Source organism: Martes martes, assembly GCF_963455335.1.
Source record: "Martes martes genome assembly, chromosome: 8".
Taxonomy (NCBI): Eukaryota; Metazoa; Chordata; class Mammalia; order Carnivora; family Mustelidae; genus Martes; species Martes martes.
Window position 1 is genome coordinate 31,523,645 of NC_137895.1, and position 21,544 is coordinate 31,545,188.

At 35.9% G+C, this 21,544-nt stretch overlaps 1 protein-coding gene across 2 annotated transcripts in view; it reads left to right on the plus strand.

Moving 5' to 3' along the window:
* The window catches only part of LOC308348318 (uncharacterized protein C12orf50 homolog), a gene marked incomplete at both ends in the record, with an annotated part of 33,993 nt that overhangs the window by 415 nt on the left and 12,034 nt on the right, over nt 1-21,544 (plus strand). Inside the window, 4 exons of one of the 2 annotated variants that reach the window (XM_080812327.1) lie at nt 1,855-1,974; nt 2,329-2,449; nt 20,849-21,007; nt 21,454-21,531. In XM_080812327.1, the coding sequence (XP_080668453.1) occupies nt 1,855-1,974; nt 2,329-2,449; nt 20,849-21,007; nt 21,454-21,531 (478 nt within the window). Of the gene's footprint in view, nt 1-1,854; nt 1,975-2,328; nt 2,450-20,848; nt 21,008-21,453; nt 21,532-21,544 lie in introns of those variants that run through there. The other variant, XM_080812328.1, reaches the window with a different exon arrangement.

The window sequence follows — 21,544 nt, forward strand, 5'->3', positions numbered from 1 at the left end:
CGTTAACAGTCTAATAGCAAATATTTGATAATATGGAAAAAGGAAAATAAATGTTATAAACAAATTAGCCAAATATGAATTCAAGTTTATAAGTCTAAATGGGAAAAAGATATTAAAGAGATTAGGATGAATGGATCTCAACGAAACCAAATAAATGTAGAAATTTGGAGCTTCATGTTCATGCCTAAATGAAAGACACATTGTGTCTGATTTAAAGTATTTTATCTCTGCTAGGAAGCCTGAATGGAGTCAATCTCTTTGACTATTTGAATTTGATTCACTTTTTTTTTTAATTCAGTTAGCCACCTTACAGTACATCATTAGTTTCAGATGTAGTGTTCAATAATTTGTTTCTTATAACACACAGTACTCACTTATTCACCTGTCCTATTACGATTAAACCTAGAGATGATTAATAATAATGGAATTTATATTCTGTGTATGCAGAGAGTTTTGTCTGTTTCACTGCTATATCTCCAAGTACACAGCACCAAGATCGATGGGTGGTAAATTATCAATAAATAATTAAATGAATACATAACAATAATAATAGCAACCACAATACTTTCTTCATACAATTTTTACAATCTGTGGGGGAGGCATTTATTCCCTTTTTACAGATGAGGACACTGAAGCACAGACAGGGTAAGGAATGTATTAACTTCTGTTAACTTTTGTTAACTATGGACAAATAATGGAACCAGGAATTCAAATACGGGTTTATCTAGCCTTGTCCAGTATCTTTTTTTTTTTTTTTTAGATTTTATTAGATTTTTTTTAGATTTTATTTATTTTTTAGATTTTATTTATTTGTTTGACAGAGAGAGAGAGAGAGAGATCACAAGTAGGCAGAGAGACAGACAGCTCTCTGCTCCCTGCTGAGCAGAGAGCCTGATGCGGGGCTTGACCCCAGGACCCTGAGATCATGACTTGAGCCGAAGGCAGAAGCTTAACCCACTGAGCCACCCAGGCGCCCCTCTTGTCCAATATCTTGTATTATGAGATCCATAGATCCACTTTTAAAAGGGGAAAACTGTGAAGACAGGAGTAAGAGGGTGAGAAAAAATAAGAAAAAAACATGGAACATATATCAAAAGACAGAACTTCCTGGAATATTTTTATTGTATGTCATGCATCTCTCTGTCAGAAAGACAGGAGCCTGCAGCCTTTCCAAGTGTGGGCCTATGTTTAAAAGACATAGAATTAAAAAAAATATATAATAGCAGCCCATGAAAATAATCAACATCTGCTTGTTGGTATATGTATATATATTGGCCCAATTGTTTATCTTATAGACCAAGGGTATAAAGGATATACATTTAATGTAGCATAATGTACTAATTACTTAAAAATCCACAATAATATAAAGTTTAAGCTCCATTCACTTTCCCTGTAAAAACACACTTAACAGTATCTCCAATAGACTAAGAAAACAATATCTAATAAAGATTGATTACTAGAGATCATCTCCACCATTTGAATATAGCTTGTGATTTTTAAACAAAACAAAAAACTGGCTTTTTCCAGAAAAAGAAATGAAATTGTTCTGTCATTGGATTGTGATCAAGAATATCAGTGGTGTCATATATTTATTCTGAATCATATAGATTAACTGATAACAAAAAATAGCACTTTATCAGTGACTTGTTGCATGTTCTGCTATATTATATTCTCAGTGTCTGACTAAAATTAAACAAATTTGCTAAAATTTAGACTCATGACCTTATTTTGTAAAGTATTTTTTTGTGATTCTAATTTGATGTCATATTTTCCCCCATTAATTAGCAACTTACTGTTGTTGAACACTAACACTAGTACATTGAGTTTTCTATACTGTTTACTTTTTCCTTGCAGGGTTCCCAGTGCCGATTCCGACACTGTGAAGAGGCCCTTGGCAGTGACACTGTGTGCTCATTATGGAGAGAGGGAAAATGTTTAGATCCACTGTGCAGATTTAGACACATGGAAATGCAGGTAGAATTACTCACCATTATCATATTTCTTAAAAGCATCTCCCTTCATTAAGACTGAACTATGTACTCTTACAACACAATCGAGAAAAAAAAAAAAGATTCTTTCTTCCACTACTTAATTTTAGTCATTTTGCATGCTGCTCAATTAAATGCTTATAAAAATGGTAGAGTATATTTTAGAAATATCTATTGTATCTTTTACATAGCAGAGTTTAGAAATACTGAATCTCAGGAAACACACGTGATCCTAAGTCAGTAATTGGGAGTTTTGTCACATTGTATTGTGTTGTAGCACATTGTATTTATTTTGAATGTGGTATCTGATCATTACATTTCCCCTACCTCCTTTGTCTAGCAAAACTGCAGCATTTCATGCTTCTGGGAAACTCAGCCTCTTGGTTGTGTGAAGATCAGTTGTATCTTTTATCACAGCAAACCTCGCAATATCAATGGATTATTCTTGCCACCAAGTAGCAGTGAGTATATTTTTTAAATAACATGGACATGCCATATAATAATGTGGTTTTGGAATAGCAGCATAGAAAAATACACTAAATAAAGTATGGCAAAACGAGTGTGGTTTAATAGCCAATGGACGGTTTGGGATGATTTTACCAAGAAATATAAGTTAAAGCTTAGAATGAGCCATCAAGTGGCCACAAGATGAAGTGAAGAAAGAAAGTTACATTTTCTCCATGCGTATCTAAAGTGGACTTTACTCATCTGAACGTGAAACGGCTCACTAGGCAGAGGGAAACTGTGTCTCTGCAAAGCGTCATACAGCTGGAGTCAAGCTTAGAGGTCACACCTCACTGTTGCTCCCTGGGGATGTGCAGAAACCTGTCTTACAGGTAGGGAGAGCAAGGGTATGCTCTGAGCTGCACACTTCCGCTTCTAGAAGAACAGCTATATATGTGGTTCTTTCTAAGTTTGGTAACTTAGATTGCGGAGAAAACGCAATCCCATTGCTGCAAAAGCTCTGGCACAATTCAGTCTTCCTAGATGGTACTGAGACTCTATTTTTTGGTGACCCTTGGCCTAGATTCTGGGAAGGGCTACAAAAGACACCATTCCCTCAGTCAGTGTCAAGAAGCCTGCTTAAGAAGTTGGAACTTGTCAGGTTTCCCTGGTGCTGTAGCTATACCACTCTTCTGCTATGGCCCTCATATTTTTCAAGATGGAAGCCTTCCAGAAACAAGCTTACAAGATATCAGTCCTTTGAGATCTGAAAAATTGGCTTCAGGTGATCCTTTGGCAAATGGTAAACATTAGGTCCCCTTATTATGTTCTTTCGGAAAACTCTGACCTCATGGTGTTCATCGTATATATAATACCTTAATCAGTGATTCTCTTCCTCACTAGACTGTAAACATCATGAGAATGGAGCTTATAACTAGTTTCTTTAGCAATCTTCTCCGCAGTGTCTAGAGCACAGATGTTCAGTAAAACTGGATGAATACGTACATGGATGGGGATGGATGGATGACTATTGAAACTACTAGAGACCCACTGCAGGGAAAGTGGTTGCACCTACTAACTGATTAACTTGGCTTCATTGGTTTACACAGTGTAATTTTATTTTACCAGGAATGTTGTATTAAATTCCTTCTATTCCATCAATAGTTTGCTTCTTAATGGTCTATGATAAAATTAGCTATCTTTGGAACTAGTTCTTTCAGGACTAAAGGAAAACAGCCTGTACCTCTGTGCAAAAGAAGGGTAGAATGTCTGTCTAACTGACAATTGCTTGGCTCCTCATTGTTAGAGCACCCTGGGCTAAGCTCTGTAGGGATATATTTTATTATTCTAATTTTTAGACATAGAATCTGGCGCCCAAACATTACTTCTGGCTTTTCTGGAAGTCTTAATTTCTTCAACAGGTATCAAGGCGGAGCCTGACTCTTAGAATAAGCTTTCCTCTCTCTCATAGGGTCAAGACTAGATCCAAGCACTGGGACCAAACCCTAGGCATTATCCTTCCATTGTAAGAGGGATAAATGGGTTTTACAGGCTGCTAATATCCTGCTTTCTCACATCTCCTGTCCTCTATCTATAGGGCACAAGAGGGAGCCCCACACACCCATCATCCCACCCTCCCACACACCCTCACCATGTCCACTTACCTGATCTGAATTCACCAGGACTGATTTCATTCTGCCCTTTATTTCCTTTGATCTCAGTTTGTCTTTGAACAATAAAAAACATTCCTGTGTGTTTCTCATCAGTTCTCACACTACTACCATACAACAGTTCAGACACCAGATGAATGGATTTTTTCTCACATCAATGATTTTTTCCAAGCAACTTTCTGCAACACCCGGGTGTCTTATAATTCAGTTCTAACAGTACCAGGAGTTAGCACAGACCCCATGGGCTAAGGGCTCCAAAAGAATCCTCCTGCCACTACTTCAGATGTCAATCAAAGGTCCTCAGGCTACTCAAACTTCTTTCTAACTTGGCTGCTAATTGGAGGTTCCCATGATCTCCCTCCTCAGATTCTATCATTTGCTAGAATAGCTCATAGAACTCAGGGAAACAGTTAGTAACATTTACCAGTTTATTATATAATAGAGGATATCATAAAAGATACAGATGAACAGCCAGATGAAGAGGTACATAAAACGAGGTCTAGAAGGATCCAGAGCACAGGAGCTCTGTTGTGGAGCTGGGTGTGCTATCCTCCCAGTATGTGGATGTATGTGTTCACCAATTTGGAAGCTCTTCTAATCTCACACTTTTGGAATCTTTATGGAGACATAATCGATTATTAACTCAATATCCAGCCCTCTCCTCTTCCTGGAGCAAGGGCGGAAGGTGCTGAAATTTCTAAGCTGCTAATCATGGCTTGATTTTTCTGCAGACCACCACCCAGAGCCCAACTCAGAGTCACCTCATTAGAACAAAGGACACTCCAATCACCCAGGAAATTCTGAGATCTGAGTTCTAGGTCAGAAACTAAGGTTAAAAACAAATATTAGAACAAAAGTTGCCCTGGTATTCTTGTTATTTAGGAAATTACAAGGCTTTTAGGAGCTCTGTGCCAGGAACTGGAGGCAGAGACCCCATATGTGTATTTTCTATGATTTTCACATCAGTGAATACCAGAAACCCCATCTCTCAAATGACTCACTCCTATCCTTATTTGGTCCCTTTCATCTCACCCTTTCCCTACCTTCCATTATCAGCAGGGTTCTTTTTCAAATTCCTCAGTGAACTTTCCCTTCATATCCACAGCTAATGTAAGCATAATTTCCTTCTATGGATCCTACTTCTCCCGCAACACTCTCCAAATGGTGGCTGTTTTTCTTCAGTTCCCAAGTAGCATTTGACCTGGAGGGGAGGTAGAGGGTTCCCTTGGTCCTCATTGCCAGTTTCATGTTCTTTCTCTTCTCCCTAAAACCATCTAGCCTGCATCTAATGCCAAAATATTATATCATCGTTACCCCTCAGTGTTGCTGGGTTTGTTTTTTTGGTTTTTTTTTTTTTTTGTTTTTTGGTTTTTTGTTTTTTTTTTTTTTTTTGCCTCTGTTTACTTCCATCTGGGTCCCTCCTGGTTTTTCAAAAGTCTGAACTCCTGGCTCATTGCCCTCTAACAGTACTCCTGTGTCAATTCTTGGTGATTTCAGTATATAAATATATGATATGCCCATCATGTTAGCCTCTCAGTTCCTTGAACGCAGTTCCTCCACTGATCTTATCTTCACCATCTCAGTCACTCCTCCTTAGTCATATCAAAGTGCTAATCACCACCCCCCACCCCATGATCTCAATTACATGCATTTCACCTTATGACCTATTTTTCTATTTCAATCTTTCCAGAATCCTGACGTAAACAAAGCTTCAAATCCACTGGGATCTCCAATTCATTAGTTATACCATCTTTTCACAATCCCTCACCCCCTGGATCTAAGTTCTAGGACACCATACTTTTTTTTTTTTGGACTGGTGCTCTATTTTCACTCTTTCTTGTTTTTTACTCAACTTCTTACATGTGGAATGTTCTAGGAGTTAGTCTTTGGTTCTCTTTTCTTCTCTATCTACTCCCTTGGTAATCTCATATCTCATATCCAATTTTTATTTTGTTCACTGATGAATCCCAACCAGCTAAAGTAGTAACATAATATTATCTTTCACTAGTGGCCAATTCCCCCCTGGGAAGTCCTGAGCAGTATGGAATTGTGTTAAAAACAGGTAACTTTTTTCCTTCTCTCCAGACACATTTCTGTGCTCTAGGAAAGAGGATTCAGCTTCCAGATGGCAGGGAATTAATGAGCTTGTTCGAATTATGTATTGAACTACCATATCATATCATCTGTTCATTTTGAAAATTATCTCAACACCTCAGAAGGTATAATGTGCTCTTTTGTAGACCTGATCTTTCCTACAGTATTTCCAGGAGTACCTATCTACCAAGATTCACATTAACCCAAACCAGGACCCATAAATCTTCTCACCTTAAATGCAGATTACATTATAAGGTTGTACCTTTTATTAAAATCAACCTTTTTATGTTTCAGTAAGTGCATGGAATCGATAAATTCAAGGTGGGGTTATAACAATTTTTTTGATAGCAAAATATAAGTATCAATTCACATATAGCACTGTGGAATTCATATATAATTTTGTCCCTTAGGTTAAAATAAAACAAAATTGAGACATTTAAATATACAACCTGTAAGAATTTCTAGGGCTTCTGCTCAAGGAATTGAGACCCATCATGAATCGGAGCCATGGCAATGCTATCTAAGTCACCAGCTGTGCTCTCCCAGAATGAGGTGCTTGCCAAAAGCAATTTTTCAATAGTCGATTTGCCATTGTGTGTCATCTTTAAGCACTAAGTACAATTATCAAGAGTTCTACATTTTTTGTCTGAGAATATAAAACTGCCAGTTAGTCTTCCTGCAATTTAAACTTTAATCTGCTTGCAAATTAAAAGAGGTTTTGGACTCTTTTGAAAGAGACTTCATTTAAATATTGCTAAACCAGTCATTTAAAAAAGAAGCTTAATCCCTCTGGTTACCATGCTCAAGTTTAAAAGTAAATAACTACAAAACCAAAAGATAACGCTAAGAAAACACATTTCAGTTGATATTTGGTGGACATCTCTGAGTACATTTCATATTTTCTTGCAAGCATGGTAGGTATGTATTCTTTCTTTCATGGTATATATGAGAGGTTAGTGTATTCAGACAAACTCTTGTTTGTGGTGAAACGTCTGAAGTTTTGTTAATGACAATTTTTCAAAACACAGTTGCTCAAACACTGAAGCACATTCTCACTTTCTTGCCTAATTGCCATGTTATTCTAAAACGAAAAACTGAACAGAATAATTTGCTTCTTATTTTTTTTCCTAAGTCAGTGTCTTAAGGTACCTTGGAAAGCTGACTATCTGGCTAGTTGAAATGAACTTTAGGTCAGCTCACTTTAGAAGATCTAGCCTGAATAGATATATGTACATGATCTTTTTATTCTAAGTCTTGGCAAACCACTGCTTACTAGATGGTTCCTAAGTAGTTTAATAAACACTTCGTCTTGAATATTTGAGTTGGTGAAATAGACTAATTTTTTGTGTGGGGGGGGTGGTGGAAAATAATTGTTAATGGTTATAAGAGGGAGGAAAAACCTGTTCAGCTCAATTCTTTCCTTTTTTGGGGAGAGGGGAATGAGTAGAGAAAATGCCATAAGCCACACAGTGGTGATGCATGGAACAATTTGTGTTGGGATGTTTATCCTGACTAGACACTGTATCTGTTTTCATCTTTGGTCCAAAGTTGTTCTAACAGTACAACAAAATAGAGGCAAGTATTGAAATGTCAGTTCTCTGACATTTCTACACCTAACATTTGTTAATTTCAGTTGGGTCTGAGACCTCCATAGACTTTAGGACTGTATAAACTAAAATTTTTTGATTTAATAAGAAACGAAGTAAGGTTACGAGAAACAAGAAAAATCTCATACTCAGTACTGTCAGATAATTTCTTATATTTCCTTGTGGCAGCACTGTGTTGGGCACTTTGCATGCCTCACTACAAAAACCTGCCAAATAGATACCATTAGCATCCCCATTTCAGATGGGGAAACTGAGGCCTAGAGAAGCTAAGTATCTGAGGCACTGTACTTGAATTCACACACAATTCTGTCTGACTCTAAGACTCTCTATGGCATTTCAAGAATATGTCATTTCTTTTGGCCATTTTAATGGACTCAACCATAACACCTCCTCATCTGGCTTCTTCCTTTTGAGAGGCTAATTCTATTACCCTACCCTGCAGCCTTCTTTTTAAAGCTATTAAGATCCTTTGCATTTAATAGAAAACTCCTTTTTTTCTCCTTTAATTTGTAGTAAACAGTGGACTTCTAGCATTTCTGAGTTATGTGTATTTCCATAAATAAGGTTTCCTCTTTCTCTTCTTTTCTCCACTTATTTGTGGCCACACAGTGGAACCTCTTCTTTTTAGTCATCTGAAGCCCAGAAGCTGAGGGTGTTCACCTTATCTGGAGGTCCTCAGCTCTGACTTCCAGTTATAATTACTGTGGGAGCTTAAAAAAACAATAACAACCAAAAATTAACAATAAAAACAACCAAAAAAAGTTCCCAGTCACCACCCAGACCACCAATTAAACCAATCAGTGTTAAGCCAGCCTTCAGTGTACTTTTTTTACTGCAACATTTTATTTCAAAAATTTTTAAAAGAAAAGTTGCAAGAACAGTTCAATGAACACCCATCCATGTGCTCTTAACCAGATGCACAAATAAACATTTTGTCAAATTACTTTCTCTTTTCCCTCTATTGTTGTTACATATATGTAAGTATTGTATTACATACATGCATATACTGTACCAATACATAGTTATCCCCCCTTTTTGGAACCATTCAAGTGTTAGTTGCAACTATTAGACATTTCATCCCTGAATACTCCTGTACATATCTTCCAAATTTATCTCCTGCATAAATACTCTATATACAACTATCATATATAGGAGGAAATCTAACAATAATACGATACTAATGTCTGATAGTCAATTGACAGTTTGTACTTTTCCAAAAACGTTTATTATAGTAGTGCTCCTCAAAATTTAATATTCACAGAAATTACTCAGAGATCCAGTGAAACTGCAGTTTGATTCAGTATGTCCAGGCTGGGGCTTAAGTTTCTGCATTTCTAACAAGCTGTCACGACAGTATGTTCCCAGAACTATGTGTTGAAGAGTATAGCCTTGTAACTATTTGTTTTGTGTTTTTCAATCCAGGATCCAATTAAACATCATTTATTGCTTAGTTGTCATATCTCTTTAATATCTACATTTCTTTGTTTTTTTCTTTCATATTGTTGACATTTTAAAGAGTTTGGTCTAGTTGCTTTGCAGAATACTTCCCTTTAAATGGGAATTAATGTTCATTTGTTTTCTGTTAATCAGATTTAGATTAAACATTTTTGGCAAGAACACTACAATATATTGTAAAATCTATGCAGGTGTTCTTAATGTCCTAATCAAACTATTGCATGAGGGTGTTCCCAAAGAATTAGTGAAAAGTGAAGAAAAAGAATTGGTGAGGAGCCTCTGCTCTGTGAATTATACAAAAATAATCACCATTTTTACTCTTTCAAGCAAAGAGAAGGATAGCACCCAATTCCCAAAGAACATGAATAAAAATAACTTATTTGGTTAAAAATAACTAAATTATTCAATCAGAAGATTCTTATAACCTCCATGTTTTGCCTGTGCATTTGTGTTTTAGTTAGGAAGGGATTTATAGCAGGGAGTAGTGCATTATGATGATGACATGCATGTCACCTAAGTGAAAAGAACTGGATTTTTTTTTTTTTTGAAAATTGACTAAGCACAGACAATAGTTGTTTATTTTAGAAATATCTGGGCATGACATGGCAGTATATCATATGGAATAAACAAGACTCTCTTGGTTGAAAACTAATGATGTCCTGTTAACAGTTAAGAAACTCGTTCCCCTCCTTGTACCCACTTCACCAAAATCAAAAACAAAAACAAAACAAAAAGCAGCTTTTGCTAACTTCCAGAGAGCAAACATTCCTACCATGAACGATTTTAAGTTACCAATGTAACTAACATCAATAGGCTTGCAAAATAGCAATTGGTTCTCATTTGCTGATCTGAGCCCACTCCAGCACACCTCTGATTTTAAGAAGACAGACCCACCTCAATCGGATTTAAGGGAAAACTGGAAATTATTAGCTCATGTAACAGAAGAGATAAGCCCAGAGCTGACCCCAACCCCTGCTGGATCCAGGGCTTCCTTCGCCAACTCTTGGCTCTGCACTTCTTGCCATTCATATGTGGGGGTTGCCCCAGAAGCTCACATCTGGATCCTGGAGGCAGAATAAGCAAGGATGGAGAACGCTGAGTCAGACTGGGTTAAAAATCTCAATTTGCCACGTACTTCTCAATAACCTTGGGCAATGTAATACATCTGTGGCCCAGTTTTTTCATCTGTATAATAGAGACAGTAATAATACCTATGTCATGAGGTTGTTTTGGATATTTGATGAATTAATATCTAATAGTTTAGATATCTGCCAGAACACCTGGCGAAGAGTAAGCACGCAGTAGTCTCATCATCATCATCATTTTAAATTAACCTCTAAAGAAAGAAATCTTTTTCAAGCTAAAGCCTTAACATTGAACCTCATCTAATGATGTGGGAAACATGTTCATTCCTAGGAATGGTTCAGGCCAAGGGAATAGCTAATCTTGAGGTCTAGGATGTCATCATCACTCAAATTAAATGGATTGAAGATGTGGAAAATATTCCCAAAGGAAAACTAATGTTCTTTGCCTCAAATGAGGGAAGAAATGACTATGCGGCAAACAAAGACACTGATGTTACTACATAATATTAAAAAAAAATCTTTTTCCAAAGTGTTAGATGAAATATATCTGATCACACCAAAATTGGTCTTAATGGCATGGAACTATGCTTTGGATAGAAAAATCAAGGTGACCAAAATGATCTATTTCTGTAAATTCATAGAAAATACATTACAGTACTTCCTTGAAATGCAAATCCCATGGGAAAGTTATAGTAAAACAGCAAAGGTATAAAAGGTATAATAATAAGTATCAAAACTCTTAGCACACCATTGATTTAACCATTATGGAGAGGGTATATTTAACTGTCTAAATGAAGTGGTTTTTTTGTTTTTTGTTTTTTTTTTGCATTACTTGATTACCAACTAATTCACCTGAATTATTTGTTCCATATTTTAACTGGGTAGTTTCTGATCACTAAATATGCTGTTTTTCCTATACTGTAACTTTCTTCTTCTGAGGTATATTTTAATACCCTCAATGGAAAGGTATAATGAACTTTGGTCTTTATTTTTGATGAACTATTCCTTAAAACACTTTTGATTAGACTCATCATAAATTTTTTTTTTTTTTTTAAAGATTATTTATTTATTTATTTATTTATTTGACAGACAGAGATCACAAGTCGGCAGAGAGGCAGGCAGAGAGAGAGGGAGAAGCAGGCTCCCTACTGAGCAGAGAGCCCGATGCGGGACTCGATCCCAGGACCCTGAGATCATGACCTGAGCCGAAGGCAGCGGCTTAACCCACTGAGCCACCCAGGCGCCCGAGACTCATCATAAATTTAAATAGTTGCAAAAGTTCCAACATTTTATCAATACTGACACTTAGCAATTAAAATTTAATTGCCCTATGATTTGATACTCATCATATATTTTTTAAAATTTAAAAATAATCTCAATCAAAATTCCTATGGGTCTTAACATTTATGTAGAAATTCGAAGAGCCAAGAACAGTCAGGTCTGCTTGAAGAACAAGAAAATGATAGCACTTGTTTAACCAGATATCAGGGCCTACAGAGTGACAGAGATTAGAAGAGTGTCCTATTCACCAAGGGCTAGCCAAATTAACAAATGGAATAGAGTGAGAAGCTGGAGATCCCTGCAGAGATGGACACCTGACTTATAACATCTCCGATCAATGAAAAGATGATCTTTTCAGTTAATGAGGGGAGAATGAATTCCTCTGACACCATAGATAAAAATCAATTCTAGGTAAATTATAAGCCAAAATATAAAAGGTCAATCTTTAAAGGATTCAGAACGTAAGAAGAACACAAAAAAAGTATTAACTATTAAAGAAATGATATATAAATTTGGATACATTAAAATAAAATTTGTATTCACCAAAAACACCACTGAAGAATGAAAAGATAAGCCATAGAAGGGAAGAAAATATCTGCAGCATATGTCGTTACATGACTGCAGCAAAGACTTGAATTCAATATTTGAAGAAAAATCAAAAGACAGAGAATCTGGAGAACCTAATGAAACAGATTTATCTGTACAGGCATTATCGGCATTCAGGCTGGATAGTTCTTTGCGGTGGTGGTGCTGGAGTGGTGTTAGAGGAGTGTCGCTGGGGACTTTCCTATGCATTATAGGAGGTTTAGCAGCTTTTTTGGCTCTTACCCTTGAGACAGCAACAGCATTCTCCTAATTGTGACAACAAAAAATACAGCCAGCCATTGCCAAATGTTCCCTAGGGGAAGGAGTAAAATCATCTCTGGTTGAGAACCACTGTGCTAGAACATGTACAGAAAGCATAAACAAGATTTTGAAAAATAAGAAATCTAAATGTCAACCAACAAATGAAAATGTGATCAATTTATTAGTAATCAAGGAAATGCAAAAGGAAATCACTTTGAGATACCAAGCACACCCATTATCTTGGCAAAAAGTTTAAATCTACCCACTGTTGGTAAAACAAAGGGTATTAGGAATTCATGGGCACTGCAGTTGGTTTAAACTGAAACAGGCACTTGGAAAAACAGTCTAGCATGATCTCATCAAGAAAAAGTTAGACATAATTTAGGTCAACCAACTCTGTTTTTTAAGCATATATCCTAGAAAAATTCATTCCCATGTGTACCTGGATACATGTAAAAGAATGTTCACAGCACCTTTTTTTGGTAATGTCCAAAGGCTTGAAATAACTTAAATGTTCAATAATAGTGTGATATATAAATAAATTGTGGTGCATTCATTCAATGGATACTATAAAGTAATGAAAATAAATGAATAAAAGAAATATGCAAGCAAGGATACATCTCAGAGTTAACATGTTGCATGATAAAAGACAGAAAAAAGAACACATACTCCTGATTCCATTTATAAAATGTTCAAAAATAAGCAAAATTCGGGGCACCTGGGTGACTCAGTGGGGTAAGCCTCTGCCTTCGGCTCAGGTCATGATCTCAGGGTCCTGGGATCGAGTCCCACATCAGGCTCTCTGCTCAGTGGGGAGCCTGCTTCCCCCACTCTCTCTGCCTGCCTTTCTGCCTACCTGTGATCTCTCTCTCTCTCTCTGTTAAATAAATAAATAAATAAATAAATAAATCTTTATAAAAAATAAGCAAAATTAAGCTTTATTTTTAGAGATGCACACCCAGTAGTGAAACTATAAGAAAAATGACAAAGTGATTATTAGAAATCAGGATGAAGATACTTATTGTGGGAAATGGAGAAGGAAAGTGATATAAAGTGCTGAAGACAGGGACTATTACTTCTTGACATAAGTACTGGCTTTGTGATGTTTATTACATTGCATATTTTATGATTTGTGCACACTTCTGTACATGTGTTTTATTTGACAGTTTTCAAAGGGTAATAAATACTTCAAACATTTCTTTAAAAATTAAAAGAAAACTTTCCTTTTCTTAAAACTACTATTTTCATTTTCTTCACAATTTTTAAAAGACTTCATCCATTCCTTTGAGAGAGAGAACACAAGTGCATGAGTGACGGGAGGGGCAGAGGGAGAAGGAGAAGCAGACTCACCTCTGACTGGGGAGCCTGACATGGGGGTGCATGCCATCACCCAAGATCATGAGCTGAGCCAAAGTCGGATGCTTTGTCAACTGAGCCACCCAGGAACCCCTACTCTTTCACATGTTTATCCTAAACTATTATTTTTATGCTTGAGTTTATTGATCCACCTGTCAAATTTAAGTATAATAAAAATGTACATATAAGTTGAAATCTAAATTTTTGTTTTATTTTCTATGACAGTAAGTCTCCACACTATGAAATCTCATAGTCATTAACACATTTTAAAACACATTTCCTTAGGATTGTTATTATTACAGTTATTATTAATACATAATTTATTAAAACAACATAATTATGCTGCACACTCTGATAAATAATTACTGCACGTAAGAGTAGACTTTTATTGGAAAGGTATCTATTAATGAGCTAATGATCAAAATTATTCCCATCTGTTTATGAAACAGAAAGGCATAAAACTAAAAGTAATATCCAGAACTAGCATATTATCCTAATTTTTCTATGAGAGTAAGGAGATAGTTAATATTTTATAAGCTGGAATAAAGTAAGGCCTGATTTTAATAAGAACATTTCACAACATTATTTGATAAAATGGGTTTTAACTACCTGGTGGAATAACACTCAATTGGAAGAAAATCATTTCAAAATATTTTTTATGCATGGGTTTTATCTAAGATATCATGAATAATTTGGCAGTCCTGTAAATAATTACACCTGAATTTAAAAAATTGTGATTGTAGGTTGATGTTCAAAAATGTATCATAAGGAGTTTCACAGATCTACTCCTCAGTTAAACAACAGTAGTTGATGCAAATTATATATTAAACAAAAAGTAAAGTGTCTGGAAATTGTCCTAAGGGCACACAGCAAGAATTTATTTAAAAAATCTATTCAGGGCACCTGGGTGGCTCATTCAGTTAAGCATCCAACTGTTGATTTTGTATCAGGTCATGATCTCAGGGTCATGAAACTGAGTCCCACATCAGGCTCCATATACGGCGCAAACAGTGTGGAGCCTACTTAAGATTTTCTCTCTCCCTCTCCTTCTGCCCCACCCCCTGGACTTGAGCGTGGTCTCTCTCTCTCACACACTAAGAAAGAAAAAGAGAAAGAAAGGAAGGAAAGAGAGAAAGAAAGGAAAATCTATTAAATATCAGAACAACGAATCTTGGGATGCCTGGGTGGCTAAGTCAGTTAAGTGCCTGCCTTCAGCTTAAGGCTTGATCCTGGACTCCTGGGATTGAGTCCCACATTGAGCTCCCTGCTCAGTGGGGAGCCTGCTTCTCCCTCTGTTTGTTGCTCCCTCTACTTGTGCTCTCACAAAAATCTTATTAAAAAAAAAAAAAAAGAACAGCCTGTCTGTGGTATTCGAGTCACCACCCACTCCTCTCCCACCCCCAGTACAGTGTGAAAGAAGTTCTACTCTATGTGGGTTGAGCCAAGAACACAGGGTGCACTCTACCTCCAGCTCCCTACTGGGGACTATGGTATTTTCCTGGGAGGAGCAGGCTGCTAGCATTTCTTATACTCCCCACTTACAGCTTCATGTTGAAAGAACTGTATTTTTCAGGCAAGAGAGGCTAAGAGTTCTGGGTCTTCTATCCAGAACTACTCATAGAGCAGAAGTTCTGTTACAGAAGTAGCAGGCAGAGAATAACAAGCCCCCAATTGCCCAACTGCCAGAAAGGGGCAAACCATAAATATCAGAGGTTACCAACCCTGCCCAGTGCCTGCTTATAAAGCAGGGGTATCTACTCCAAGAGAAGTGAGTGACTGTCCCTGTTCCCAATAATGGCACTGAGGTTTTGCTTGAGCAAGAGAGATAAGCTGTAGGGGCAGAGAACTCTGAAGCTCTCCAAAAGAGATCTGAATTTATCTGGAACAGAACAGAGTATGGGAAAGTTTATCATGGCATTCTAGAAAACAATGGAGAGTTTGGGGGTGAGCAATGATGAAGAGACTGGTAGCTCCGTGAGAGCAACAAGCTAAACGGTAAACCAGTTAAGAGTTGACCAAATACAACCAAGGGAAGAGTTAAGAAGAGCTGTCCTGAGATTGGAACATACTTGAAAGACTGGCCTCAGAGACTACCTCTGCAAAGAGATTGGAACTTAACTGAATCAAATGGTGAAGCAGTTTATGCCCCAGTGCACTGATGGAAACAACAGAGGAATCAACCCGCAAGTAATGGAGTCTGACAGCTGGGAGTAAAACCGACAGAGGTAGATAGCTTAACAGAGAAACCAGGGAAAGAGACAAAGAGAGTACTGGTGGAACCACTGTCATCCATGGATTTATCAAGCCTGCATCCTCTGAGGAGTGACATCAGGTGCTGCACACTGTGGGAGAAAATAGATTTTTTTAAAAATAGTTCAACCAAGTCATTAAAATATTAAAAATCAAACAACAAAAATCCTGGGGCTAGGGGTAAGAAATCAAGATCCAGAGTTGCTACAATACATTGTCCAAACTGTCCAGTTAAAAAAAAATGAATAGGAATTTATGAGACATACAAAGAAGCAAGAAAGTATAACCCATACACAAGAAATAAATGTAGGCAACAAAATGCCTTGAGATGGCTTGGATGTTAGAGTTAGCAAACATAATTTAAGCAGTTATAATATGTTCGAAGACATACAGAAAACCATGCTTGATGTTAAGGTAGGTATAATGACAATGTCTCAATAAACAGAGAATATCAATAAATAGATACAAACTATGAAAAGAACTGAACAGTATAATAACTGAAAAAATATTAGAGGGCTCAACAGGTTTGAGATGACAAAAGATTCAGCAAACTTAAAAATAGAATAGAGATTATACAGTCTGAAAAAGAAAACAGAAATAATGGTTGAAAATTCCCTAAATTCGATGAGAAATATTAATCTACACATTCAAGAAACAACAAAGTCTAAGTAGGATAAGTCCAAGGATATCTGCATCCAGACACATCATAGTTAAAGGGTTAAATGCCAAAAACAAAAGCAAATTTTGGAAAAGAACAAAATAAACATGATTAGTCACATATAAAGGAACCTCAGTAAGATTAACAGCTGATTTCTCAGACACATTGTAATCCAGAAGGCAGTAGGAGGACATATTCAAAGTACTGAAAGGAAAAAAAAAACCATATACACTTGCATTTGTATATAATTGTATTTTTGAGTCTGTAACATTTAGAAATGTAATATATTTGGTAATAAGAGCATAAAGGAGGCATCTGAGAGCAAACCTATATTATGGTAAGGACATGATACCAGGTGGTGACTCAAATCCATAGGAATAAATGAATAGAATTAAGAATGATAAAAAAGAAGGTTAATATAACAAACCCTATAGATACACATTTTCTCTTCCTTCTCTCAGCTCCTTTAAAAAATACAAAATTAAAGTAATATAACAATGTATTTTTGGGTTTGTAACACATATAGATAGAACAACAGCAGCACAAATTGGGAGGGGTGGAAGAAGGAAGAGAGCTATATAGGAATAACCTTATTATCTCTAGTGGGAATTAAACAGTATAAATCTGAAGTATATTTTGAAAAGTTAGGAACTATATGGTAAGCCCTAGAGCAACTCCCCAGAAGATACCTTTAAAAATATGGAAAAATCATAAAAATAATTAAAATGTTACACTAAAAAATACAGAGGAACAAAAAAGAATACAGCAAGTAAAATGACAGATAAAAATCCAACTATATCAATAATAACATTGAATGTGATTTGATTAAAATACAATAAAAAGGCAGACATTACCAGATTAAAAATAAGGATTCAACTATATGTTATCTATAGAAGATACACTTTAGATTTAAATACACAAATAAGTTGAAAGCAAAGAATGAAAAAAGATATCCTATGCAAACAATTATAAACTACAAGGAAACAGAAGACTTGAGCAACTATGAAATAACACAACCAAACAGACATCTATATATTATTCCTTGCAACAGTAACAGAATACACTTATTTCTCAAGTGCAAATGGAACAGTATTCAGGGTAAACTATATATTAGGCCATAAAATAAGCTTTAATAAATTTGGAATTATAGAAATCATACAATGCACGTTCTCCAAACATAATGGAAATAGAAATCACTAAGAGAAAAAAATAATGGGAAATCCACAAATATGTAGAAATTAAACAACACATCTGTAACCAACCAAGAAATTATAAGGAAGATTAGCCAATGCTTTGAGATGAATGAAAATGAAGGAACAGTGTACTAAAACTCATGGGATTCAAGTAAAACCATATTGAGAAGAAATTTTATAATTATAATACCTATTTTTAAAAATATGGTCTCAAATTAACCTAACTTTATACTTTAAGACACTGGAAAAAGACCAAAGTAAACCTAAAACAAACAGAAGGAAGAAAATAATAAATATTAAAGTAGAAATTAATGAAATAGAGAGTAGAAACTTGTATCCATCCTCTGATGAGTGGATAAAATATTGTGGTATATCTGGACAATGGATTATTATTTGGATAAAAAAAGGAATAAAGTATTGTTACAGGTGACAGCATAAACCTTGAAAACCCTATGGTAAGTGGAAGATGACATGTACAAAAGACCAAACGCATATTGTATGATTCCACTTATAGCATATCCATAGAGACAAAGTATATTAGTGATTGTGTAAGACTAAGGGTATTTGGAAGACTGCTAATGGGAATGGGGTTCTTCTTCGGAGTGATCAAATGTCCTAAAATTGATTATGGCAATGGTTGCATAACTCTGCGAAAATACTAAAAACTACTGAATTGTATTATATTCTTGTCATAAATACATGGCGTACGAATTATACCTCAAGGAAAGTTCTAAAAATGTGACTCTAAAATTTACTCTTGAATGTTCAAGCTTATTTTTGCAACTAATGACAAGTCTTGAGAATATATACTGAGAATAGCTAAAAAGCTTTATTTAAAGGCATGTTTTTCCTTTTGAGTTTTTACTAGTACTCTCCTTCCATTGATGGCAAGAGACTTTCCCCTTGAGATTTATATATTAACAATAGTTCAGAAGTGGAAGAAGCAAAAATTTTCAACCAAATTTCTTCAGTACTACATTCTCTACTATGCATTTGAATTTAGAATGTTCCAACGTGGACCCCAATAGCACTTTTTCTAATACCTTGTGTATTCATTTTCTGTTACTGCTATAACAAATTACCAGCGACCAAGTGGCTTCATCAACTCATTTGTTATCTCATAGTTGTAGTTTAGAAATTTCAAGCAGACCTCTCTGGGTTAAAATTAAGTTGTCTCCAAGGCAGCATTTCTTCTGAAGACTCTGGGAGAGAATCTGTTCCCTTGCCTTTTCCAGTTTCTAAAGGCTTTCTGTATTCCATGGTTCATATCCTCCCTCCTCCATCTTCAAAATCAGCAACGAAAGTCAAGTCCTCCTGACACTGCATCACTTGACAGAGCCTCCACGGTCACACCACTTTCCTGGCTCTCTTCCTCCGCATCTCTCTTCCATTTGTAAAGACCCTTTTGATTACCTTGGGCCCACCTGGATAATTGAGAACAAACAATCTGCCAATTTTAAGGTCAGCTGATTATGTCTTAATTCCACCTGCAGCCTTAATTCCTCTTTCCCATATAACCTAATATATACATAGGTTCTGGGGATTTAGGACATGGACATCCTTAGGGGGGCATTATTCTGCCTACCACATCATGATTTTCTCCTGGTAGAAATGTGTATAAATTGAGGTAACGGAGAAAGCCCTACGGGTTTGAGGTAGTTTGGTTCATCAATAAAGGAGGATTTGTCTTTTGGGCACTGTATTCTAGTATATTCTCGCATGAATGAAGGGCCTTTATTGTACAAAGTGGAGAGAAGGCTATTGTGAACTCAAGCCTGTTTTTAGGCTAACCAACTTTAGGGGAAAAATAAATGTGGAAATTAAGGATCTGGAATAGGATTCATTGGTTTCAAATTATTGGAATGGCACACCTAAAGATTTCCTATAACCCAGGACCCTAGTTAGATGATCATTCATTTGGGATAGTGGTTTCCAAATGGGGCTGATTTCATAATTACCTGAGACTTTTAAAAAATGCAATTAGATTTTCAGGCTTTAATCCAGACCTACTAAATCTAAAGTTCAGAAAGCAGAGACCCAAAAGATGTTTTAAATTTCTTTTTTTTAAAGATTTTATTTATTTATCTGAGAAAAAGTGAGAGCACGAGGGGAGGATAAGGGCAGAGAAAGAGGGAGAAGTAAGCTCCCCGCTCACCAGGGAGCCCGATGTAGGGCTTGATCACAGGACTCTGGGATCACGACCTGGTCCAGTGGCAGATGCTTAACTTACTGACCCACCCAGGTGCCCCTGTCTTGAATAATTTCTTTAGTTGATTCTGATAATTAGCCAAATTTGGTAACTACTCATTTAGAAAACAAAGGGGATCGAATTAGTGATAATAGAAGATCCATGTGTTCACTAAATTTTTCTATTAATTGCTTGCTAGTTTGAAATTTACAGGACATTAAAATATGATCTAGAGCTTTGGACAGTTTAACCAATGTGCAGCCAACAGAGAAATCTGAAAGTATCATTCTTTCTCACTTCCAAGTAATCATGCAGTCCGACAAAACTAGAACCATTGGATGTTTTCCTCTTTTGGGCATATATACTTTGCCATTATAAGCTATGCCTTATTTGAATTTGTCTTTGTTAATTTGTTGTAAAGTGATTAATTTACTCTTATTCCATAGATACAATCAATGTAAGAATACAGTAATACTTATGGTCACTTGGCATTTATACCAAAATTGTGATATGCCAAGTCATGGTTATAATTCCTATCTAAAATCTATGAATTAGTATATTTTCTGCACCTTACAGGCAAAATGTTGATATTTACTAGATTAATAACCTTTCCAGAAATAAGAGGAGACACCTTTTAATAAAACGTACAGTAAATTAGGAGGACACTGTTGATCATTGAACATGCATATAAAATGTATCTTAAAAAGACTGAAATTTTGCATTTCCTCTGTAGGTATCACACCACAGAAAGAGACTCAGGAAGGAATTCCACCCCCGACCCAGAGTCAGGAACCCCTGAAACCTCAGGAGAATATATCACGACCCATTCACCATCCTTTAGTTTTAAAAACTAACTTTGAGGAAGAAGAGGAGGAAGGAGATGAACAAAATGGTTAGTAAAGCTTTTCTCAGATTTACAATGCACACTCAAAAGCCTACTTTTTTTTTTAACATTTTTTTTTAACTGTGAGAGGTTCATAACAATATGTTAGGCAGATTTTGGTAAGAAAATAGATTGAATATTACTAAGTATATTCAATTCATTATGTTCTAATTTGTTCTATGTCTATACATGCTTATGATCATTTGAATTGGAGGGTTTTTGTTGTATGATGGCTGGGAGATAGATTTCATTTAAATTTGTACAGTTACTTAAACTGATTTTTCTAATACATGAAATATAGTAACTCGAGACATTTACCAGTATGCAAATTATTGATTTTAAAAATTAAAAAAAAAAATCCATGAGAACAATGTCTGGGGTTTTTCATTCTGATTTATATATTTTCATATTATTTGGCTTTGGACAATTTATTTAAAAAAATATATATCCTATAGATGCTTCTAGTTTATGGACAAAGACTCCTGAAGAGATTGAAGAAAAAAGAGCAATAAAGGAGATGTGTTACAAATCTGGTAAGAAATCAAA